Here is a 25,962-nt window from a genome sequence, read left to right as displayed (position 1 = left end):
CATACCGAATGTTACACTGAAATGTTAACCCAAGAAGCCAAGATTTCCAATCTTATTTCAGTATGGTTTTAAGTTGTTTTACCTGAGAACAGCCACTTCGTTGCGAAAGGCCTGAAACTGCTCTGGTGTGGGATTTCTGACATTTAAAATCTTAACAGCAACATCACCTGAACAGGGAGTATATATTGAAACAAAAACGATGATGAATTTTATTCTTATGTTTTATTTTTAACTATAAATTGACAAATACAGCATTCGTGGGTTATGAAATCTTACCATGCCATTTCCCTTTGTAAACTGTGCCAAAAGACCCTGAGCCAATCCTAGAGAGGAAATACACCTCAGTGCTCTCAATCTCCCAGTAGTAGCTGGAATCTCGCTTTTCTCGAGGACGCTAGTGTCAAAAAAACAAAATAAAAGCTGGATGGATTACAGATCACAATTTACTCAAAATTTTCTTGGCATAGTGGTACAGTGATATAAATTGAAGGGAACCTATTATGTCAAATTCCCTTATATATGGTGTTAAACAGTGCTTGAAGGGGACCGGTACTCACCGGTACGCAGTACGGGCACTTCTATTTTAATCTAGCATCCCTGCACTTTCTCTTGCGTTTCATCACTTCGCCTCTCTGAATCAAAGCATCAATGAATCGCTGATTAATAGTAATGACATCACACTACAGGGAGGGGGCACTAAGTGAATTTTCTGATTTATCTATCATCTCGACAAATTACGCAAATAATAACCATCTATAGGACGTTTTCTTTCCTAATTTGAAAGGGACCAAAGATGTGCGAGTCAGAACTTCACCATGATAAAGTAAAAACTGTCCCAGAGCAACCCTGCGCCTGCAGTTTTAACAGCAACGTTACCGCTGCCATTACCTCAAACAGTAATGACCATTAGTGGCCAGTACCAGGTGACCCTAATACCGTCACAAGCCTGTTTCATGAGGTAAACATATTTTGATCTTAAACATTTTAGAACAGAATCCTCTATCTTTTGATAATGAGTATATTTCAATGTAATGAATTACAAGTGAAATAATTTACCATTAAATGTGATAAATGTATCCCCCCCCAAACTGCTAAGTAATCTTTTACCTCTGATGCACGCACACACGCTGTACTAGCAATATCAAAGGTGCACGAGAGTATGAGTACTTTTTCTCCCACTTCAAGCACTGGTGTTAAAACATAAAAATGTTCAGTATGAGTACAAAACCTGCCTAGAATTTAAAAAAACTACTCCTTCCAATTTTATATTCCCAGATATGTTTTAATGTTTGTAAAGGCTGATTTATACTTCTGGGTTGGACCTATGCTGTAGGCTCGCATCAGTTTTCATTTATACCTCTGTATCATTGGTTGTGTCGATGTGCAATTAATCACCAGCTAGTAAGCACTGGCATGTTACTGGTGTAACCTACAGTATGTAGGCAAAAGCCGAAGATGCAACAATGAGTGCGTTTACATGCGCAGAATAAGCGGATAACTATTAAAAATCTGCTTATTATAGAAAACTGTTTTCATGCGTTTACATGCAAATCAATAAACCGGCTATGCAGACAACTGCGTTTACATGGTACTTGAAGAATTATCAGTTTTCTCGCAGGCAGTGACGTCACCACCTATAGTACACAATAGTCGATCAAAGAGTCAACGACATATCTGTCTTAAGCTGTACTGTTGTAGCTCTCCTCGTGTCTGCAGAACCTGTAAATGTAACATGAGCTTTTATTTTCACAGTTTCTCTGTCAACTGCTTTAGTCGAGCGGAGACTTTTATGCGTTACCTTGCGCTTACTTCCGCGTGTGACGTTCATCTTTCATACGCGGAGACATGCGCACATGGACAAAACTGTGAGAAAGCGGGTTAAGGTGTTTACATGCCACGCGAAATCGGCGTAATGAGCAAAAAACTACCTGTGCCGATCGGTTTTTGCTTACGCTGTTTATGGGCTTTCCCCGATTAAAGAAAACCGCTTTACGCGTTTACATGACCCCACGTGTTATCAGTTTATTAAGCATAATCGGCGTAAGACTGTGCATGTTAACGCACTCAATGTTGTGTACATTTTTGGGGAAGCATCAGCAGTAATGGCGGACAGCAATTTTTGTTGCAGCTTCAGTTATTAAATATCAACTTGGTCCATTTTTGTTTTTAATGTCACAAGCGGAAATGCTTATAAGGAAATGCTACACAATTTTCTTTGACCTGTGGGAGGTGTTCCATTAGACCAATCACAGCCGTTGCAGTCCGCATAGAATTGACACATTGTTACATTTTTGGAGAGTAGGGCTGTCCTAATGGGCTGTGCCTGTAATAATGAATGCGATATTGCATAGCTTTGTCAGTGAGCTAAGGCTTGGTGTAGTAAATGCTGCTCCATCTGAAAGCAGGTGATGGCGATTTCCTACTAATCACCGAACTGGCTTTACAGATAAGATGTGCACAACAATCCCACCCAATATAAATCGTCCAGCCCTATTGGAGAGGTGCAAATCAGGCTTAATAGATGTGTGTTGGTTTAGGGTTCTGATTTTTTATTCTTATATTAAGTTATTTATATATATAGATTGTAAAATTACATGAAAAAGCTAACAAACTTACAATTCTGTTTTTCTCCTGAGTGTTAACTGTAGTTGCTTTCTCCTTATGAGCTGGGGCCGGGGTTTTGGACCACTCCGTTGGGCTTAGGTTTTGAGGACTTCCTGTAAATGAACGTGAATACAAAAAGGAAGGATGAGCTGATTAGGCCGCACTTAACTGGTAAAAATATAAAAGATAAAACAGAAAGCCCCATACCTGATTCATTACCTCCTAAGGCTTCCTATGAAAAAATATGGGGAAGTAACAATGTTTTAAATATGGAAAATTTAACACAAAAATAAATCAATAATGAATAGCAATGGCAATCTTGAAAAAGAAACAATATGATACGATCTTTAGTGTTGTTGTTGTACCTGATAAGCAGCTTCATCAACAGGTTGGGTGGTGCTCCCCATATGTACATTAGGTGTGGATGTGGACAGCACTTTATTGTGACTAAGAGAAACCCCAGGGGACGGCATAGGCGTGATGTAGTTGAAAGCATTTGGCGTTGAGTATCTATGATATGGACTGAAAAGGTGTTTCGTACATCAGTGAAGATCTGGCACTCTCACTGAGATGAATAATATTTTTCTAAAAGATCTTTCCACTAACATTTAATTCTTACATGGTTTTCTCACAACATAAAACATTGGGAAATGTTTAAGGAAGCCATTATGAAAACCAGGCCAATAAATGTTCAAATACAGAATAAGATGATGATACAATGGCTGATGCAAAAACAAAAATTACATCATTCTCTCTTGATTTGCTCTAAAGAAATATCTTTACATCTTAATGCGACTATAAAAAATGCTGGGTTATTTTAAACCCATTGTTTGGTTAAAAAGGGAAGAACCCAACCAGCTGGGCTGTAATTCAAAATATTCTGGATTAATTTTACCCAACGGCTGCATAAAACCCAACATTATTTTAGAGTATGTGCTTAAAAGAAATAGTTCAGGTTCAAAATTCAATTCAAGTTAAGCTATATCAATGGCATTTGTAAAAATGTTGACTACCTTACAAACCATGTTTTTAACAGTTTTACAAAAACAAGGTAAGTAAGCAATTTTTTCCCACTAATCTAATGCAAATGTGTAAAATTATTTAGGCCCTGTTTACATCTGGTATTAAGATGCGTTTTGGTCGATCGAAGTTGTAAAAGAGCTCGTCCAGTTTCGACCACATTTAGAGCTAATTAAAGGAGTAGTCCACTTTAAAGATGGGGTACATTGACTTTTCACAGTAAGAAAAAAATACTATGGCAAGTCAATGGGCCCCATCTTTAAAGTGGACTACTCCTTTAAAAACACATTTGACTGGATTGCTTTTAAGGTGTAGACGCACCTCAAAAGGTGTGGTCGAATGTGTTTGAACAGCCACAAAACACTGCCTACTCTCAGTCCATTAATCTAATATATAATGTACAGAGCACAATGTTTTTACATCAGTCCTAACTTCTAGTGCGAACCCACAGTGCTATCTTTAGGCTTTCATTGATAAAACTAAAACGGCTGCTCTCCGCCTCTTATGTTTCCTTTTGTTAAGGAAAGCTGTGTGAGCTTATTTCATCAATCGCTTTGAAATATTTAAAAAGCCCATACATGTACAAGACGTTTATTTTACAACACAAGCAGCTGTATTCTCACCACTGATCTATATAAATGACTGGATTGCGCATGACGTCACATTTGTGAAGCCAACGCGTCGCCATGTTGGTATACCCAAACATTCTATTAAATCAATGGACGTTATGAGTTTTTAATGATAAAACATCACTTTACTTCGTTTTTATATCTGAAGTTACCCTGTACATTATTACAACACGAACGTCCTAAGCATGTAAATAGTTGCAGATTTTGCTTTATAAACAGTTATTATACAGTCATCTTTATTACAGTATCAGATCAGCAGACAGACCGAAGCATATTTAGTATTAATGACAAACGTGCTCATCCTGAAATCTAAATAAATAATCATGCTTTGTATCGTATGTGCATGCAATAATTTGCTGGTTTTGTAATTATGTTATTCAAACTTACAAGTTACCTAGACTTATTGAGAGAAATAACGCTTACCGTCACTGTATAGCTTAATGTAAAAAAAAAATGCCCGTGTCATTAACAGAATGCAGCAGACACACTCACCTTAACGTTTTTTTATAAATTCATTATCCTGCCCGATTAAAACATAAACATTGCAAATAACACCAGAATTAACAAATAATTTATGTACACATATCCTAAAAATTAACCTTGTGCAACTGATATGCTGTAAAGGGGGTAAATTTTGATCATGATTTTGAATGGAAGTCAATGACACCCTCTGCCGGTTGAGTATACCAAGATGGCCGCTCAAAATCTGCGCTGGCTTCACCTCACGCGGTTACGTCAAGCGTTCTTTGCGCAATCCAGTCAATTATATAGATCAGTGATTCTCACATAATATTATTGTGCATTATCTTAAACCCGTCATTTCTCCCGCTCATGTTTTAATGACTCGTCCACAGACCATCCCCTCAATGTATTCAGGACAGAAGCGGTAGAAAGTGGACAAAGTGAACGAACATGCGCCTCTCTCGTCCATTTGTGCTCCGATTGACCAAAACACATCTTAATACCAGGTCCACATGTGCTCATAAGGGTGTACACCAAAGCAGTTAAACACGTCTGAAAACCGTAGACGGAAGCCAAAGGTAGACGCTTGCCAGTGTTTTTTCAGGAGAGCGCTTTGGCTGTTGTGACATATGTCCTCCCTAACTGTGATTGGACGGCCGAGTGAGAAGTGACATTGACAAGCTTAGCGTTTCACACAAAGTTAAACATTTGTCAACTCTCGGCACTCAGCTCGGATAAAACCCGCATTTTGAAAAGCGCGACGCTTCATTGGAAACAACAAAAAAACATACGCCGGCCGCCGATGTAAACGCCTTGATGTGCATGACCTCATTTTTTATTTTTGTTTAGTCTTGTAGCTAAACAAAAAATGAAACTAAGTTTCAGTGATCAACATTGCGCCATAAAATCTGTCAAATGATCTAAAATCATCTTAACTGATCTGAACACTTAACATTCCTTTTAAAACATTTCTGCACCGTTAATCCGGTATGGCAAAAAGTTTCAGAACAAATCATTTCAGCACAAAATGTTTTTTGTACATTTGACATTCTTGAAGAGCAGGTTGGATCAGATCTGTAGATTCATGCTAAATTGACAGAACCCCTAACAGATTATAAAAATATTAACCTTTCTTTTGCCTCCAAAAATTTTTTGGATTTCATTTCACTGTGATTGTTGCTCTGAGCACGACAAATATCAACTGAAGTGAGTCGTTTTTATCCACTTTTAACTTTAATATTTGGTATGTCCACCTTTTGCAACAATTACAGCAGCACATCTCTCTGGCGTAGTGTCAATATATTTCCTCTTTAGCAGTAACGTTATCCCATCGCTTCTGCAACTCAAGCCAAAGGCTTTCCTTTGATTGTACAAGTGCAGTTTATTTTCCAACTTCCCCCAAATTTGCTCAACGGGGATGAGGTCTGGACTTTAAGGGGGCCAAAAGATTTAAATCTCCTTATGATGGCACTATTCTATGGTTTATAAAGCATAATGATGACTTTGCAGAAACAGTGGTGGCTATCATAAGCAGATTTTGGTAATTTTCCTTACTGCCCCCTTCAAATTCCAGACCTCAACCACATCAAGCAAATTTGGGCTGATTTGGAAAATAAACTGCACTTGTTAATTCAAAGGAAAGCCTTTGGCTTGAATATTAAAGTTAAAAATGAATAAAACTGTACGACTCACATCATCTGATATTTTTTGTGCTCAGAACAACCATCATTATAAAAATAAATCATGTTCAGGAGACAAAAAGGTTAATATTTTCAGATCTGTCAGGTGTTCTTATAACTTTGGCCACCACTGTAGAAACAAGCCATCATTACCTGAAAGGGAATCTAGAGTTTTGCATACGGCGAGAGGAGAGAGGCGGGAGGGATGGAGTCCCATTCTCTCCTGGAGTGGGAAACAGCCTGGAAGAATAAGAGAATCCAAAATATGACCAAGTTGTTATTAAAACACAGCCATTCTGTTACAACATATCCCATGGTTTATAGAGTTACTAGCATGAGAAGCAGAAGAATGGACCATTGTGTTCTGCATTACCTAATTTTCATTGATAAACATCTACAGAATTAAAAGTATGCCAAGGCCTCTATGCAAAACACTTCAACACTTCAGTTCAAGTTTATTGTCTTTCCTCCAACCAGGGAGAAACCAAACACAGTATCTCTGGTAGCATCATAGCGAAACATAACATATAACACATAGTATGCTTAAAAAGACATCTAACAATTCTAAAACAAACAAGCACAGCTCAGTACAGTAAACATTTACTACATCTTCATAGCAGTATTCAAAATTTAAAAAAACAGACACTAAAAAGGGCCGGTCACATTATAACGATAACTATATTAGCGTCCACATCACCGGAAGATAACTTTATGCTAATCACTTGTCTTTTAATAGCATTATCTAATATTGCATAGTTCTTGTAATAAAAACTTTTGCAATTGTTAACATGTCATTGAATATGTAAATATCCTGTTCTTGTTGCATTTACACAGCGAGTAACCAGCAGATGTCCTCTACACGCTGCGTTTCACGTTAACTCTAAACAGTGAATCTGGTAATTTGTGCAATCTAATATCTTACCTTTTGCCGTTGTGACGGCGCATTCACACGGGGGGCGTAAGCGTTGACGCTTCCCATTCACTTTTAATGGGTGACGTCAAGCGTTGGCGAACTGAATTGTGGATCCGTCGGCGCCGCGTCAGTGCCGTTGCTTGCGGCAGAAGTTGAACATTTCTCAACTTTTCAAGCGGCAACGCGTGCGTCAGCCAATCATATCGCTTTATGCAAATAACCTAGGCAGAGCCAGCCAATTACGTTTATGGAAGACCGGAGCTTGTGTCGCGGCCACAGTGATTGGCTGTTGGCCACGCTTCAGACAAGCCTTCCGTTAAGCGTTAACGCTTACGCCCCGTGTGAATGTACCGTCAGTGTGGTTGGAAAAAAGCATTACATAGTCAATTTTACAGCAACTGCAACAGTGCTGGATACTCAAGATAATTTTTTTGTTATGGACCTCAGCAATGAGCTTTTCCACAGTCATTTCAATTGTGCGTGCACTTGAAGTTCAGATAGATTTAATTGGTTGTCAATAGTTTATCGTTAATCAGGTGGGGGAAAAAATGCACGGAAAATGATCCCAACGATATCGTTGTTTGTATCTTTATCGTTATAATTGTGGTGTGAACTCCGCTATTCTCTTTAATATAAAACGATTTTTAAAACTATATTTTTTTAAGTTATAGTTATAATGTGACCGGCCCTTATAATAGATTTCTAAGTAAAAGTGCAATAGTACGTGTGCAAATATTGCAATAAGGGGGACCACTGAATGCAATGAAAGTAGCTTAGAGTCCTTAAATTGTAGTAGTGCAAAATTATGTTTGTGGGGGAGAAAATTAACATAGCATCCAGAAAGTGAGAGAGAGATAAAGGGATAAGAGAGAGAGAGAGAGAGAGAGAGAGAGAGAGAGAGAGAGAGAGAGAGAGAGAGAGAGAGAGAGAGAGAGAGAGAGAGAGAGAGAGAGAGAGAGAGAGAGAGAGAGAGAGAGAGAGAGAGAGAGAGAGAGAGAGAGAGAGAGAGAGAGAGAGAGAGATAAAGCGATAAGAACAGTAGTCAGCCACAGCTGTTAAGTAACCTGATCGCCTTAGGGAAAAAAACTTACTGTGCACTGTGGATCTGTAAAGTAATAACTTCTCTTAAATTACATTTACATACCTATCCTTACTTCACTGGAAAACACTGTGGTGTGGATGATATTGAGAATAAGATTTATAGATAAACGTATGTTACACAACATGGCTAACGTGGTTAATCAAAAAATAAAGATAAACATTTGCTCAAAATAGTACAGATAAATGTCTCCAACTGTTTTAAGTTAAAGATGGTGTTTGTTCTTTGATATGCTGTCTTTATACTTACAGAAGCTGGCGGATGTTGCTCCAGTCCACACACATGGTGGGCACTTTGGTGCTGCAATGTTCGTGAAATTTGTAGCCGCACGTCTGACACCTGAAGCCGTGCAAAAGAAACTTCTGACAAATGTCACAGAAGGCCAACTTCAAAAACGTTTTTCGTACCTGTGAAAAGAGGTCAAAGCAAACTTAGGCACATCAGTCATTGGTAAATCATTTCGGCACTGTGAACACATATTTTCAACTTACAAAATTGTGCGTAGTCAGGGGTACGTGATCTAAGACTTCAACCAGGAGCTCCTCCCCGACCAGTGAGGTAGAATCTGTGTTCCAATCCATACGTGACTTTCTGCTAAAAATTTTATAAATCATACATTTATTTTCTGTCCATTCCATTTGAGCAATCTTGTCTAAAGACTTTTTATACACATATTATAGAAAATGCAAAGAAAATGTGTATGGGATTTGTCCAGGGCTTGTTTGATTGTAGTTCATTCACACTGCCAATGATTTTCTGCAATCTGTGAGTTCACACACATCTCATAAAGATCAGATAAAGACGAGGATTGTATTTGTAATTGTGCACTTTTCTATTTGTGAATGTCCAGTAATTGACGTTCTGTAAAAGTAATCATTTGTATAAGAAATGATTTTGTACTGCACATGCGTCCGTGCTCGAGTATGGTTTTGTAGCTACACAGGGACATGTCCGCACATATTAGGGAACCAGACCTTCGCTGATCGCTCCTGTCCTAGACCCTGACCATAAACATCTCTCTTTTTACATGAATAGAGAAAGAAGAGGTAAAAGCTCTTATAAATGTGTTGTACTTTAAATGCAATAAATTCCATGACTTTTCCTTGACTAAAAAGCTGAATTTCCATGACCTAGAATGTAAGAAAAACTTGCCAGTTGACAAGTGAGATGGGATTAAGATGAGTGCAGCAGGCATGACGTCTCTTGAATGAAAAAATATACATTTCCCTGACTTTCAATGTCTTTTAAAAATTCCATGATATTCCAGAAATTCCATGACCAGTGGAACCAGGCACCTGTGGTAAATAAGAGACAAACTGCCCTATTTGAATATTATTCCTCTGGACTGATCGCGTGCTCTTTGATTATCAAATTATGAAAATTTCATAATGAATCAATCCTGGTTGTTGTTGATCTGTTGTTGCTGTTTGCTCGTTTAAATTAAATTAAATGTTTGTACCGGGTCACAGACAACCATCAACTGTATTTTACTAAATGGCCATATAATATAAAAATCTTATTGTTAATGTTAATGGTTAACAAGCTGCGGTTGTCGGTCGAGAAACTTAACTGAAAGGAGCATCCCAAATTCTGCGCGTTTTAAAAATGGCCCTGACTGCTGTAGTGATGATTTAGGTATTTTATGTTAAAGAAAAAAAACACAGGTGCCCAGTTGGCTTAACACTTACTTTTTGGTATTTTCTGGGTGCAGCTTGAACACAGCACAACATTCTGGCTGAAGTCCACGGACTTTCAGGGCTTTGACGAGGCAGTTGTGCAGCGTCATGCCTGGTCGCACATTCACCTTTTAGAAGAAGATTTTAGGAATTTTAACACAGAGGGAAAATATGGACAAATTTTCTAAGGATGAAAATTTTAGCACATTCAACCAATTGTAAAAGTTCATCATTTACAAGCACTACCACAGCTACTACAAAAAAACAACAATGTTGACCTGGACCTTAGTTTATAAAAACACAACACATCTACAGACAATGTTCTGAACAAGTTACCACTGTGCGCTGTTTGTTAGGCAGGTAGACGCGGATTGTGCTGCTTGTTTTAGAGTCTGGTATTCTCCCATCATCTGATAATCTCCGGTATGGGTAGTTCTTGAGAATGGTGGGAGACATGCAGGAATCCTCAAATACAGAGTCTTTGCCTCCAAACCCATGACTGATGCTTTTCCAGGCCCCTTGAATGTGCTCCATCACAGCGGGCAGCAGATTACAATAATCTACAATCAGAACAAAACCAACATCAAGTCATCAAACTCACAAATTGTGTGTGTGTGTGTGTGTGTGTGTGTGTGTGTAATCAATGTTATGATATTAGCTTTCTTAAAGGAAAACACCACCGTTTTTCAATATTTTACTATGTTCTTACCTCAACTTAGACAAATTTATACATACCTATCTTTTTCAATGCATGCACTTAATCTTTTTACAGCGCATCGTGAATGTGTTAGCATTTAGCCTAGCCTCATTCATTACTTAGGATCCAAACAGGGATGAATTTAGAAGCCACCAAATACTTCCATGTTTTCCCTATTTAAAGACTGTTACATGAGTAGTTACACGAGTAAGTATGGTGGCACAAAATAAAACATTTGTTTGGATCATAATGAATGAATGGGGCTGGGATAAATCCTAACACATTCACGATGCACTGTACAAAGATTAAAAGTGCACGCATTGAAAAAAGATAGGCATGTATAAATTAGTCATTTAATCATCTGGTAAAGTCATTCAGTATTTCTTATATTGTAATATACATCACAGAAAGACAAAATATTGCAATGTCAATATGAAATTCTAACATATATGTATTATATTTTACTTTGGGTAAAGTAACTCTTAAAAACTAAATAAAATAGGATAAACCTGTCATTTGTGAACAATTTAATTTGTTCCAAGATAATCTTCCAAGATTAGATAGTATCTAGCAAAAACGATTTTACTGTGATAACATTACCCATAACCTAAAATTATGGTCACGCCTTACACTCCTAATTAAAAAAAATGTGGATGAGTAAAACATCAGACAGGGCAGTTTAGTATCTGTCTGTCATTTTCTTATTTTCAACCAATTTAACAAAGTCTGTAGCTTAAAGACTTTGAAACAAGTTTCTTTATTTACAGATACTCTCAAGAATTAAGTGATGTATTTAAAATGTATTTCTGATCTAAACCAAAGTGTCAACAAAATACGTAAATACAGGATGGAGTTAAAAGAAACAAGTTAAAAGCATTTAAACATATATCAGGCAAGTCATAACAGAGGTCGCGTTAACCGAAGAATTTTCCGTCTTTGACAGCAACGGAATATTAATCTGAAAACTATACGTCATTTTGACAGATTACACTCACAAATTGTAAATGCAATTCCCAGCCCTGTCTAGTTGGTGGCAAGTGCGTATTTGACCTAATGTAGCACTGTGCAGTCGGATCTATGTGAAGTGATTGGTCTCTAAACTTTCTCGAGAAACTTTGATGTCATAGGCCAACAGATCTGCGCAGTACTGCTGAAGTTTAAAGAGCTTAATACATTGCTAAAACAACATTATTGTGTATTTGTTGTAATACAATGTGTTTGTGTGGTTAATGTTTCACGAAACACATAATTTTCCCCATAACCTACATTATTGTTGCTTCTCTATGTCCAGCACCTTTTTTGAGTGATTTTCTATGAGCAGTGAGCGGTATGCGTGCTGTTTATGCGCGCCAAACGCCTTGCGTTTTTAGCCGCCTGCGCACCTTGCGTTTCCATGCATTTAAAACACATTTGGTGTGATTGGCTCCTTAACGGCCCGTTCACATATTGCGTATTTTGCGCGCAAAAGTTCGTTATTTCAAATGCAGGCGCGTGGTATGCACGCTTGTAATGTAAGCCACGCTTTTTTCAAGCATGTCCGCATCGCATTGAGTTAAAAACATCTCAACTTTTCAGAATGCTGCAAGTGCACCGCAGGTCATGTGACAAGAACCTACATGCCTAATTTTTTCCATGCGTTTTATGCGCGACATGTGAATGGCTCCTAAGGGTGTTTTCAGACCTGAAGATTGATTGCGTGCGTTGTTCCGAAATTGGGGGATAAATTGCTACAATGTTGCAATTTTTTCTTGGTTCTGTTTGCATTCACTAGACAATATAGTCAAATGAACCAGACGTTGTTAACACAAAAAACATCAGTTTGGAGCCAAGGCATGCGCAGAAGGAATCGCCTGTGGAGCCCGGGGGCGAAACTGCGGTATCAAACTTCCACCCAAAGGCTTGCGACCCCAATTTAACCACGCCACTTGAACGTCTCATTTGACTGGCTTGCTAAAATAAGGTAAGTTAAATACAACAAATTTTGTCTGTGTGAAATAACACAGAAATCGAAAATTAATAGTTAGTTATATCTTCAATCTTCCATCGAAGCTCAGAGGGTCTGCACAGTGAAGCTGTCAATCACAAATGTCAATCATAACATCACGCCCCATTTCTATAGCATCAAATTACTATCTAAAATGAAACTGATCACAAAAATGAACAATTGAACATATATCAGCATGATAACAACTACCTTTAAAGTCCAAAACCATCTTTCAGAAAATTTTATTGGAAGTGTAAATAATTTTTTAATTTAGAGCCCAGTCCCATTCGTTTGCATGGAGAGGGCGGGGTTTATAAATTGTACTGCACCCAGCCACAAGGGGGCGATCAAAGACCCAGCGGCTTCACTTTTCACGAAGCACACCTGAATATAACAGATTGATAAGGTAAGGATAATAAAACATAAAACCACCTCTGCATTTGTGATCGTAGAAACGACAAACAACAAGCCCTACTCTGCACTGCTCAAAACGTATTGATTATTGCATTTAAATCATGGTTTAGTCAGTACTAAATGAGCTGCGGAAGTAAACTGTTGTCTACAATCCTTGCGTTCATTGTAGTCCAGGGAAAGACTATAAAATAAATATATATGTGACTCAAGTCATTTTATACTTTAGGATTTGTACCTTGGCATATCATTAACAACTGATGGATTTACATGTTTGTTGATATTTTAATCACAATTTCTAATTAATTAGTATTCATAATTTAGTAATAATCAATTAATTCATACTTATTGATTACAATTATTAGTCATGAATATTAATTATTATTATTACACGGCTCTCTGGAATGCTTGATTCTGATTGGTCAGTTGAGACATTTGCAGGTTCGTTCTTTTCAAATAATAACCGCTCCAAAATAATAACGCATAGCCGGACTACTTGCACGAGTAAAATCGCTCCGCGCCAATAAAGATCAATAATGATGACTGTCTGTTTGACGCCATCTTGTGACAAACACACGACAACCACGACAAGACACAGAGAGCTTACTGAGACTGAACTTGACAAAATAGAGCATGACAGCTACGAAGCCAACACACAAAAAAATACAGAATAGGCATTAAAACTTCTCAAAGACTGGCTAAAAGAGAAAAAATGGAAAGTATGAAGCAGAGGATCTTAATAAGGTATTACGATCATTTTATGCATCTGTGCAAAGTTTCGCGGAAGGATAAAAATGTTAATTTAAAACAAATAAAATGTTTCAAATTCATATTCATGTCCAGTTTTTTTTCTTATGTGGCAAGTAGCCGTGTAATAAGCGGGATAATGTAGAGGCAGCCGGTAGTTATTGGGAAATAAGCCCCTTCAGTGTGATACAAGACCCTCCGCTTCGCGTCGGGTCCTGATCACACTGTCGGGGCTTATTTCCCAATAACTACCGGCTGCCTCTACATTATCCCTTACTTAATAAAATATTAAATAATGGATAATTTCTTATTATGACAGAATGTTTACAACCCGTCCATCAAAATGACGGAGAATGGAAATCTCTAATGCTTCCTCTGGGTCATAAGGTTTGATTTGCCGGTTCACAAAACACAAATGAAGCAAAACCTTTTGCCTGTTTCAATATTCTCATACAGCACTGCCAAATTTAAAGTGGGTATTGTATTTGTAATGTGACTACGTGACTAACTGCAATAGGCCTTTAAAATATTAGACCCACAGTTTATAGCAAGGTCATTCTGCAAGACTTAATCCAACAGTCTTTCTATTACACAGTTCACATCATGTAAACGATAAAGAAAAATTTATTCTGATAGTCTCCTCCAGACAAAATTAGACATATAATAAAAACTAAGTTTTTTTAGATGATAATAATAAAGTTGCTGTGAATATGGGAATATGGTGTCATTATTTAATCCCTCTCATATTATCAACATATTGTTGAAAACCTTACAATAATAGATCATATTGAACACATCTGTTGTATTTTAAGTCGCACAATATTGGTGTGAAAGGAATACAGCAAAATGTTTATATTTATCATTGGCTCAATGGATCAGTGGCTTTTTGAATCTAGACATAAGCTGGTTGTGAGCTTTGGCGACAATCATTAAAATATCATAAAGTAGGACGCATGCAAGTTTTTATTTTAAAGTTTTATACATTTCATGTACTAAATTTCCATCACAAGCTTAAGGTATTTGGCCAATCACAACGCACCGTATAGCTGGCCAATCAGAGCACACCGTATTTTCTAAGAACGATAAGCTTTGAACAAATCGAAGTAACAATAATGTGCATTATGTGGAAAATAATGTTTTTTTTACCATAAACCACGTAAACATATTGCATTACACCAAATGCACAAAATAATGTTCTTTTTAGCACCGAAATAGGGGCTCTTTAAACATATAACATAGACACTACTGTAACTTTGCTTTATAAGTGTATTTTTTGTCTAGTTTGGATACTGAAATGTGGTCACTATTACGACTGGGGTGGCAACATCTTCTTTGCACAACAGTGCTCGAAATGTTATCAAGAAGTATATGTGATCAAGTGGGTCACATGTTCACAGCACAATAAGATAACAACTGTAGATTGAGTGATAGATATCATGTCATGATGGATGAATAGCATAGCAACATTTAAGAAACTAGTTTAAATACAAGACTTTGAGCTTTACAGTATCATTAATGCCTGGATTTGTGCAGGACTGTTATTCTGTGGTAACCTTTTTTGTATAAAACTTCTGCAAACTACCCTTTCACAATCAACAGTTTGACCAATCTGCAGACAGCTCATGCGTGCTACCCATGCCAAGACTAACACATTTCTCACCCAGTTCGCATTAGGCACTGTGATATCTGCCTGTTCTCACACATAAACCAACACTGCAGTTATTCTAGTTTTAGCTCTTGACTAAACTCTGAATGCTGATCTGTTTTAGGTTCTGACATCAGAAACCTGTTGAGCAGGTCTGTATATAAGACAAAAACTCACATGACTGATATGGCCACTAGTGTGCTTATACTGTAAGTATTTAACATTAATCATCATCACATATATTGCAATAAAGGCCTGATCATGGCCTTGTGTTGCTGTGTTTTTCTTTTTAAAAAAAAAGTTAGATTGTGGTCAACTTGCTTATAAACAGATTCAAGTAAATTGTTTGTTAATTAAACTTTTCAAATTTAGACTGGTTTTGTAATGACACAATATAAAGTTACAGTCAAAATATTATGTAAAATAGAGCTGCACAATTAATCAAAAAACTAATTGGGATTACAATTACGAGTGAAACCATTACATATTCAGCAAAATCCTTATTACTGCCGTCCACTTGTGGTATTTAATGTGCATTTCGCAGTATCTACAGTGGTGAATCAGAGATTTTAAAATTGATGAGCTGACGTGGCCTTTAGCCATTCTTTTGGATTTTTTACTAACTATATAACATATATAAATATTTTTTATTTACATTATATTATTCAGTTTTGGCTGTTGCTGCTGCTTCACAGAAAGTTATAAAATGTTTAAAACATTAATGTAAAAATCTATTAATCTGCATTAATAATCGCAATTACAATATCAATATAATCGGCAAATATGTTTTTTGTCATAATCATGCAGCCCTATTGTAAACATCAGTTCGATTTCTGTTGTTTCTTGCTTGCTTGTTTGTTTAGGAAAAATAAATGACAAGGAAGTAAATAGAAAATTTAAGTAAAATTGGCTAAAGTGCAAGTAAAAAATTTTCATATTCAAAATAAAATAAAACTCATGCAGCATACACTGAATGATGAATTACATATTTATATAACGAATGAGACTAGTAGAGAACTTGTTTAATAACAAACTAGTTAAAAGACTACTAATACATTTCCTTTTGCACTTTTGATGGGCAAACACTCTTAAACAAAGTTGCTTAATCACAATTCCATAAAAAAGCATTTTGGCTAAATGGTTCTATAGACAGTTGTCATTTTGCCATGGTTATGTGCCTGGCTCAAAGTTATCTTTAGGTCTGTTCTTGTTTATCTGTCTGACTAGTGGCTAAACTGACCTCTATAATAAATTCCTAGTTAATATTGTATACATTAGGCCTGTTGCGATAATGACTATATAGTAGGGCTGTGCAAAAAATCGACTGCGATTATCATGCTCGTGTCATCAGCCGGTTCGGTGATTAGTATTAAATCGCCATCAGCTGCTTTCAGATGGAGCGGCATTTATTACACAGACCCGTAGTTCACCGAGAAGCTAGGCAAAATCGGGTTCATAATCGAGGAAAATCGATTCCGATTATCTATGCGATTTTGCCTAGCTTCTCGGTGAACTACGGGTCTGTGTAATAAATGCCGCTCCATCTGAAAGCAGCTGATGGCGATTTACTTCTAATCACGGGACCGATTTTACTGATGACATGCGCATGATATTCGCAGTCGATTTTTTGCACAGCCCTACTATATAGACTTGTCGCACGATAAATGAACATGACCTCAGTAGTCAGCGCGACCTTACGTATTGTGTAATCGCGTCGAAAGGTCATGCATGGCGTATGCGAAACTACCGCTCAAGTGTTGAGAAAGAGAACCATTCAGACGTTGTTGTATGTGGAATGATACTAATTAATGTCTTTAAAATTGTACGCAAATGTGTGTTTCACATATGTAACATGTGACCTTTCGACGTGATGACGTAATTACGTACGGTCACACTGGTGAGTCACATGGCTAGTGCAAGACGAGAAGTTTTAAAAGTGCATATTTTTATGTTTCTTGCCGAAAATGACTATCGTTACGCTAGATAAGACCCTTATGCCTCAGTTGGGATCGTTTAGAGGCCTATGAAGCTGTGTTGAAACTGTTCAGTACAGTTTATTAAATTGAGAAAACTGGAATGTTTTCCTCAACAAACTTAACTTATTTTCGACTGAACAAAGAAAGACATAAACAACTTGGGATGACATGGGGTGAGTAAATTATCAGTATTTTATTTTATGAAAGTGGAATATACCTTTAATCCTGGCCTCAGGCCATTTAAAAATACCAGTTTGTTGGCAGAATCCATTAAGAGTCAGATAAAAAGATGCAAATTTACAAGAAAACATGTTAGACACACTGAGAATGTCTTGTATCTGAGCTCTTCAATCTTTAAAGAACTTTTGGTGATGATCCACAACAGCTTATCTATTTGTTAGGGGATTTGGATGATTTTCTTATAAACAATAAAATGCAATGTTCTTGTATATTTCTGCTTACATTCTTCTTATGCCCTACATATACAATTAAAACAAGTTCTGGAAATCCTGCATCAGCAAGTTGACATGTATGATAATCCAGCCACAGAATTAAGCATTAGAAGAAAGTGCTGAATGCATCCCGTCTGCTCTCTTTACAGTCAGAGAAGAACAAATCACTCGGCTACTAGGAAACCATTGAACCATAAACCACAATAGATCTGCAATCCATCCATACCAATTCACTATATAAATGCATTATACATGACAGAAACCAAGTAAAGGCAGGTTGGGTAAGAAATATGATAATACAACAGCAGACGATTGTTGTTCCACAGACAAGTCAAAGATATTATTTATATTTCTTTAACATTTGGGTTAAGCTCAGATTGCATTTAACTGTTTATTTGACCTTTAAACAAAACTATTTAACCTACAAAGAGATCATAATGCAGAGAAGTAATGTGTGACCCAGTTATGTCTATCATTTGATCCACTTTTTCAAAAGACTTAACGTAAGATCCAATAACACTTTTATTAAACTACAAACCCTTCAGTTAACCGCCTGTCATGAATATTTTGCTAATAGATGCTTTAAGGGTTCTGTAACTAAAAAACATCACTATAAGGTTAAAAACTGTCCTTGAATGAATACTTTAGTAATGGCTGTATTCATGTTACCAAGACATGTAGATGACTGCTGACTATTGAAACAAATGCTGCATGTCAGAAATTTAAAGGCGCTTTGTTGAATTTAAATGTACTCGTATAATAAGCTTACCGATAGGCTCTGTTCTTTATGTAGTTTTAGTCCAAACTAGACACAAACAAACAATAACAGCTGCGACTGATGTTTCAACACAACAGCAAATATTTACACTTTCACTTACAATCAACCGCCTACAGTGTGCTTAGCAGCGAACCGCGCACTAATCTGCACGATATAAAGTCTACGTAGTGTACAGTGAAGGTTTACTTACCAGTGAAAGTTGTTGAATTGTTGATCCGCCATGATTATCGCTGCGGGAAGAAAAAACGCATGGCGTCACTGTGACGTCATCATATTCATCACTGCGCTTATTGTTGGTTTATTTTTTATTTATTTATTTTTTTTGCCTTTTGTACGAGTCCGCTGAGCCAGTAAGTTGTTTCAGGATTTTGTTAACCAATATGGGTGATTTTGGTGTATGTGTTTGCTTTTCTGTAAATCTTTACTGTAGCCTACTCTTAGCCTATTTCTTTTTTGATTTTCTTTATTTCTCTTTCTTACTATTTCACTACATACATCTTAGCTCTTTATCTTTTAATTTGCTCTTTATCTTTTCTATTTGTATGCAGCCCAGCTGCAAATGCTTTGGCATTCTGTTATTTAACTATTTCATTCTGTGTAGCTTTTTGTTCTTACTCTTTTTTATTTGTTTAATACTATTTACTTTTAATTCTTCACTACATACTCTTATTTTTACTTTTATTTGTACATTTTTAATATGCAGCACAGATGCTTTGGCAATACAAATGTAGCCTACAGGTTTTGTCAGTCAGTGCCGTGTTGCTTTGAAAACCGTACATTTATACAGCCCGTTTTTGTTATCTGAAAGAAAAGCCTGTTTGGTTATTTCAAAGCAAGACATTGGTCTTTAAATTCCAATTGTTTATTTGATTCTGTTAAATGCGTTTGATATGATGTCAACCAGTATTAGTACTTTAATAATAGTTTTTATTTTTTGTTATATTTATTATTACTCTTTGTAATTGCTAAACAACTGAAAAATACTAAAATATATTTTGTGTGAATAAACAGTGCCATCACTTGGCCATGTAAGTAAGCACAGTAGTTTAAGATTTGTATTACGTACTCTCCTGTTACTGTGTTTGTAAAAGCACAATTTAACATTTTAGAACCATTGGCATACCACACAGATAATAATCCAACACAATGTTATCTCAAATGACACAAGTTAAATTACTTTTTTTTTTTTTTAAGACGTAATCCAGAAATCATATACAGATAACCTCCACAGCTTGGTAGCTGTCTGTTTAGCCTACCACCGTCATTGCAATCTATTTTAGCTACTTGTCTATGATAAAATATAATCACTATTTTGTGTTCAAATAAGCTTAAAAGATGTTAGTAATGTAACTCATTTATAAGTCTATTATTATGCCTACCTGAATCTTGAAGGCCGGTGAAATTCATCCATGTTCATTCGATTATTGTCTCATATCCCACCATGAAACCATCAAATGCTCAGTCTGATTGCTTTTCTTCACGCCCATTTTCTTAACTGATTCAGTGTAGGACAAACAAAATAATTATAAATTAATTTAGGACAATAATCCTATAGTGCAAAATTGTAATAACTATGGCACATCTGGGGCATTTGGGGCAGCTATAGAGCTGCAGCTGAGTGGCAAGTCTCTCTATAAATCCCAGGGCATCTCAAATGCACTCAGCTCTCATAGAGATAGAGGCGGAGAGAACACGGCGCAGGACCTTGTGGCACAGATTTAAGGTATTCCCTCAAGCTTGCATCATCTGAAAACAGTACAAGTCTAACAAAACAATCTCTTAATACCTGCTGTGTAATGTTAATTCACTGGGCAGTGGCAGAAAGTTTGTGACATTTGGGTGTTGATCTTGATTCAGACACAAATAAATATTCCTCCATTTATAAAGTCATTATGCATTATCTGTGTCATTTCAAAATGAACAAATAGGAAATCTCAATTTTATGTATTTTACTGAGAAAATTGCATTACAAGTACACACAGGGCTGAATAGCTCTAAATATACAAACGACCTTAACAGTGAGCAATGAACACAGCTCTGAATGTATCGATTCTAAGTGAGATGCTGGAATATTCTGTCCCATCTGTAAACTGACTCCTCGATAAAAGCCTCCAACACAACAGTATGTCTCTCTCTCTCTCTCTCTCTCTCTCTCTCTCTCTCTCTCTCTCTCTCTCTCTCTCTCTCTCTCTCTCTCTCTCTGGTGATCTCCAATGGAGAATAATACATGGGGCTATTGCTACTAATAAACATGTTGCCCATATAGATCCTAATCAGAGTGTTGATTGTCCATTTTGCTCACAAAATGAAACTTTGTGGTTGCTACAGGTTGGGATCTTTGTTCAATTTATTGGAACAATGGTATTTTCTTTGGGAACAATGTTTTTCTTTTCCTTTGTTAATTTTTGGACCAAAGTATTCTGTCAATAAGAAACAAAAACACATTTTGATGAATTTTGTCTTTGGAGTGGCTAAACTTTCTATATGCCTTTCAAGGAAGAATATAATTCAAAACAAAGGGTCAAAAGAGCTCTATAAGATTTTTGTAGTATTATTAACAGCTTGACTTAAAATAGAGTATGCCTACTATAAATTGGTAAATAACTTGCAAGCCTTTGTTGACAAATGGACTATTGCCAATGTTCTTTGTGATGTTGATGATGATTTATTTTTTCAATCTCAGAGAGAGAGAGAGAGAATTTAAAATCGTAGAAAATTGTGAAGACTTAAATAAATGTTGTTCATTTATAAAACCCTAGTAATGGATGAAAATGCATATATATTATTTATTACAAAACTACACACAAGCTACTGGCAGACACACAAGCAAACATGAATTATTTAGTTGAGTGCTACCCATAAGCAACTGAAAGTTTTTGCCATTACGATAACGGCTATTTACCTTCGTTCAGCTTAAATAAAGTTGTACCTGCATTGTTTATGCAGTCTAATCTCTGTGTATGTTTTTGTATGAGAATTCAAAATAATAACTATAAATAATAATTAGGACTATATTGGCCTGCGTCTGAAAATGGAAATGAAATGGAAACCATGTATTCATGTAGGCTATACATTGTGACATAAGTATGACAAAAGCGTCCCACAGCTGGTTGTGTGTGTCCGTCTGTCAATGATAAATGTGCTATATGATGATCTGTAGTGTTTGCAGAACAAGCGGGCCGTGCGCAAAGCGCGGTGGGCGGGCCCAGAGGAGTCGGCCATGAGCGTGCCGTGCGCAAACCGCGTGTGGCGCAGCGCATAGAGGAGGAACCGAAAATAAACAGCAACGAGTCACGTCGCCGAGGTGAGTTCCCATAAAGGACGAAAACACGACATTTAACACGATGCATACGGTGTGCTGACATCGTCACGGTGTCGGAGAGTGTTTCCGCTCTCTTTAAATGCCAGACATGTGAATTTGAGACGAAACGTTGAGGTTTAATCGGTTCAGAAAGGCGCACGAGTGAGGTTTTCTGACGGCGCACTTTGGCCTACTGCGACAGGCTGCGAGCGGGAAAGTCACGCGATCTCACCGAGTGATCGCATGATTGCAATGGCGATTTTTTGGCATTAGCGAATGCAGTTAAAGTTCGAGCACATGCACGTAGCTGAAGGATAGATATAATGGCGTCGTGGGACTGGATGGTCTCCCTAATGGTCAGAAAGGGTCTGTGGGAACCAGCGTGATGGACCGGGTGAGTGGAAAGGCCAGGATCTTTCAGACCTAAAGACTACTGCTGATCTTCATCAGGTTTTCATATCACAAGATCATCTTATTTTTTTATTTTAGCTCTGCGTGTATGTGCAGATCCTTAAGCGATGACCCCATTACAGTAGTTTGTTAGCGCGGACAGATTTAGGCACGTGCAGTCTGTAGAAACTGTCGAAGAAAACCGATTGAGAATTGATACGTGGATAATAAAGTTAGTTGTGCCTAACTAGAACATCAGAGGCGACTTCTAAGTATTACTGGACATGCACAAAAACTTGTCCAGTAATGGTGTTTAGCTTACTAGTCCATAACCATGTGTGAATACGTGTTCGTGGATAAGTGTGCCAGGTGCTTGGACATGTGTTGTAAAAATAGATACGTAGTAGAGAAACTGGTTTTGCAGACTGAGAGACTGCTTTGTCCAACAGCTGTTAAGTCAAATGTACTCATTTGACTTTTGTTGGGAATGTTTTACCAGCTAGTATTTCATGCATGTTTTTGTTTAATAACTTAATCAGGTATTCAAGTTGCATTAGTGTAGCGTTTGACCCACAGGCCTTAAGTGTTAGCTTTATATAGCCCTTCACCATTTAGGTTTGTGTGTTCATTAAATATTTGACATAACTGTGAAGCCAAAACAAGAATGATATGGACTGTTACTGCAACTCTTTGCCTTATTCATGCCGGCTTATTGCTATGAATGCCGTGCCAGCTTATATCTGTTTTTTTTTAATCAAAGTTTGCTTCAGTCGTAGGGTGCAGTAAGAGGCTATGAGCAGCAACGAGTGTTTTGGTTGCGGCCGTACAGGCCACTGGATCAAGAACTGTCCGAATGCTGGCCGTGGACGTGGCAAGGGCCGCGGCAGGGGAAAGGGTAAGATCCACTGTGTTACATGTTTGTTATGAACTTAAATTGTGAGTGTCAAATTTGATATGACAGATGTTTGTTTTGATCTTTATCTAGATCTTTTCTGCTATCGCTGCGGGGAACCAGGACACGTTGCAAGAGATTGTGAGAGGACTGAGGATGGTAAGAACTTTCTAAAGATAAATGATACATTGGTGGTTCTTGAAGTGCCTTGATATGTTATTATTTATTTATTTTGCTTTTGCTTATTCATCGATTTTTAAACTCTGCGAATGTTTTTCCAGCATGCTACAACTGTGGCAGGAGTGGCCACATCTCAAGGGATTGCAAGGAACCCAAGAAGGAGAGGGAGCAAGTCTGCTACAACTGTGGCAAGGCCGGCCACATGGCCCGTGATTGTGACCATGCCAATGAGCAGAAGTGTTACTCATGTGGAGGCTTTGGACACATTCAGAAAGGCTGCGAGAAAGTCAAGTGCTACAGGTAGGTTAACCGTGTCTTTTAGTTTGAACTTCAGGAACTCCAGGTAATAGAATTTTACAGAAACAAATGTCCAGCGTGAAGCATTGATGTGCCTGATTGTTTATTTTGACCCATACAGGTGTGGTGAGATCGGTCATGTTGCCGTGCAGTGCAGCAAGGCGAGCGAGGTCAACTGCTACAACTGCGGAAAATCTGGCCACGTGGCGAAAGAATGCACCATCGAGGCCACCGCTTAATCCCGTCTCCTTGTTCGCCCCTCCTTTTTCTGATTGATGGTTGTATTATTTTCTCTGAATCCTCTTCACTGGCCAACGGTTGGCAGATAGAGGCTATTCCCAGGCCAGTGAGCTCTTGACATGTTAAAGGAGGAAAGGGGTGGAAAAAAAACTTTCCACTTTCTGCATTTAATACAAAAAAAATGTTTATGTTTAGTTTGGTAGAGGTGTTATGTATAATGCTTTGTTAAAGAACCCCCTTTCCATGCCACTGGTGAGCAGGGATGTGTGAGTTGAGTGGGAAGAGCGTTTGTGGGGTAGGCCTCTAGAGACTCGTGGAACGTAGCCTCGGAGAGATCGGAAAAAAAACGGTTTAAAATGAACCGTACAAATCAAGGAGGCGTTCGCGTCTGAATGATTTGCGTTTTTGTTTTATCAACGAGACTGAGTTAGCCTACGTGTGATTGACCTGATACAGCAGCACGGGACACATTACAGTCAGGTCTATCCAGGCCGAACCAGCAGTACGCAGCTATGTGGAGAAAAACGTAACGTGTAATATAAAGCATATTCTGGAAACGTCGCGTAATAACAGTTTCAGAAAATGATATCATTTGTGAAACACTGGCTGTTTGACCGCTTACAGCAGCTATGGTGTTAAAAACTTAGTTAAACATCCCAAGATAGCATTGGAGTTTTGGTCATTCTACCCAAGGTGAAAACTTCAATAAAATAACAATAAAAGGAAAAAAAGATCATAAAACATATTTGGAGTTCGTAGAAAGGTGAATGTTTTCACAGAAATCAAAATGTTATTTTTGTACAATATCACTTAGACTACTCTGGAAAAAATACTATCATTTGCTTGTACTCAGTTTTTAAGTCGGAAGGTAAATGCAACTGAAGTTCTAGGACATAGAAATGTAATTTTAAACTATCAATAAAACTGGAGGAGGAAGGGGTGTAAAGTCTCAAGTTTCTTTTCTGAGTTTGTCATATTTTAAGTTTTCTTCCTGTGAATACACACAAGTATTATTTTGAATCACATTTTCTATTTGCAAGTTTTTAAAATCAGTGTTTACATGCATTTAAAGTATAACTGGCCTGGCCACTTAAATGCAGTATGAATTAATTGAAAGTTCTGAAATAAGTTGTTTTCTGGCCACCCTTATCCCTCTGTGAAAAGTGACTGTCAAACTAGAAACCCCTCTAAATGGGATTCTTTTTTTTTACAAGCTGGGATCAGTTTCAGTTCCAGGCATTCCCTGTAATACCAAACATAAATATAGCAAACCTATTAAAAGCCTCTGATCTGTTGCAATTCCTGTTTGTAGCATTTATGCCTTCTAAATCTAAATATTTTATTTAAGAGTTTTTGAAATGCAGATGGTTTTAAGTCCTTGGAAAGATAGCATTATAGAAACATAATGGGGCGTTTTCCCGGACAGGGTTGAGATTAAGCCTCAGTTATATTAGGACATTAAAAGAAGTTTTTACAAACATACCTTACAAAAAAACAATGGTGCTGATATGTTAAAATATGTCAGTGCAAAATGTTTTTAAATTAGGCAGCTCACATGCAGTTTAGTCTGGGACTAGGATAAGCCCTGTCTGGGAAACCACCCCAATATCTATGTAAACAGTCTTTTTATATAAAATTTTTGAGACCTGATAGTTTAGTCAGTGCCTTACAAAGCTGGCATTTGAAGTATTTGATGAGCTACAACTGGCAGGAATTAAAAAAAATTAAAATGAAAGCAAATTATGAAAAACTTTATTCAAATTAAAAAGGTGGATTTCATGTTGACAGTTAAGAAACAGCATTAGTAAAAGATGCAAATGTTGAGTCCATGTGATTTATATAGAAGCTCTATTTTTAGATTTCTGTAAGCCAAATGGGTTACCAAAATAG

At 37.2% G+C, this 25,962-nt stretch overlaps 2 protein-coding genes across 4 annotated transcripts in view; one reads left to right on the top strand and one right to left on the bottom strand.

The window, feature by feature from the left end:
* raf1b (Raf-1 proto-oncogene, serine/threonine kinase b) overlaps positions 1-20,385 on the bottom strand; it is a 34,062-nt gene extending 13,677 nt beyond the window's left edge. Inside the window, exons 1-12 of one of the 3 annotated variants that reach the window (XM_065265959.2) lie at positions 20,152-20,384; positions 18,963-19,002; positions 10,419-10,642; positions 10,095-10,210; positions 8,898-9,000; positions 8,656-8,813; positions 6,548-6,634; positions 2,970-3,126; positions 2,812-2,836; positions 2,617-2,717; positions 277-394; positions 83-167 (exon numbers count right to left, since the gene is read on the bottom strand). In XM_065265959.2, the coding sequence (XP_065122031.1) occupies positions 83-167; positions 277-394; positions 2,617-2,717; positions 2,812-2,836; positions 2,970-3,126; positions 6,548-6,634; positions 8,656-8,813; positions 8,898-9,000; positions 10,095-10,210; positions 10,419-10,616 (1,148 nt within the window). In that variant the 5' untranslated portion in view covers positions 10,617-10,642; positions 18,963-19,002; positions 20,152-20,384. Of the gene's footprint in view, positions 1-82; positions 168-276; positions 395-2,616; positions 2,718-2,811; positions 2,837-2,969; positions 3,127-6,547; positions 6,635-8,655; positions 8,814-8,897; positions 9,001-10,094; positions 10,211-10,418; positions 10,643-18,763; positions 18,897-18,962; positions 19,003-20,151 lie in introns of those variants that run through there. The other 2 variants (XM_065265961.2, XM_065265960.2) reach the window with 2 other exon arrangements.
* Positions 20,386-21,922: 1,537 nt separating this feature from the next.
* cnbpb (CCHC-type zinc finger, nucleic acid binding protein b) lies at positions 21,923-25,021 on the top strand. The gene is made up of 5 exons (XM_065265963.1): positions 21,923-22,076; positions 23,234-23,358; positions 23,449-23,514; positions 23,637-23,835; positions 23,954-25,021. The coding sequence occupies exons 2-5, from the start codon at positions 23,256-23,258 to the stop codon at positions 24,069-24,071; spliced, it is 486 nt and encodes a 161-aa protein (XP_065122035.1). The 5' UTR covers positions 21,923-22,076; positions 23,234-23,255; the 3' UTR covers positions 24,072-25,021.
* The last annotated feature ends 941 nt before the right edge of the window (positions 25,022-25,962 follow it).

Source organism: Paramisgurnus dabryanus, chromosome 14, assembly GCF_030506205.2.
Source record: "Paramisgurnus dabryanus chromosome 14, PD_genome_1.1, whole genome shotgun sequence".
Lineage (NCBI taxonomy): Eukaryota > Metazoa > Chordata > Actinopteri > Cypriniformes > Cobitidae > Paramisgurnus > Paramisgurnus dabryanus.
Note: the sequence above shows the minus strand (reverse complement) of the source record. Positions and strands in the feature narration are given on the sequence as shown.

Coding starts and splice junctions, on each gene's coding strand:
- cnbpb (XM_065265963.1), top strand. CDS start 23,256: ATGAGCAGCAACGAGTGTTTTGGTTGCGGCCGTACAGGCCACTGGATC. Junction 23,359..23,448: donor GGGCCGCGGCAGGGGAAAGG/GTAAGATCCACT, acceptor ATCTTTATCTAG/ATCTTTTCTGCTATCGCTGC. Junction 23,836..23,953: donor GAGAAAGTCAAGTGCTACAG/GTAGGTTAACCG, acceptor TGACCCATACAG/GTGTGGTGAGATCGGTCATG.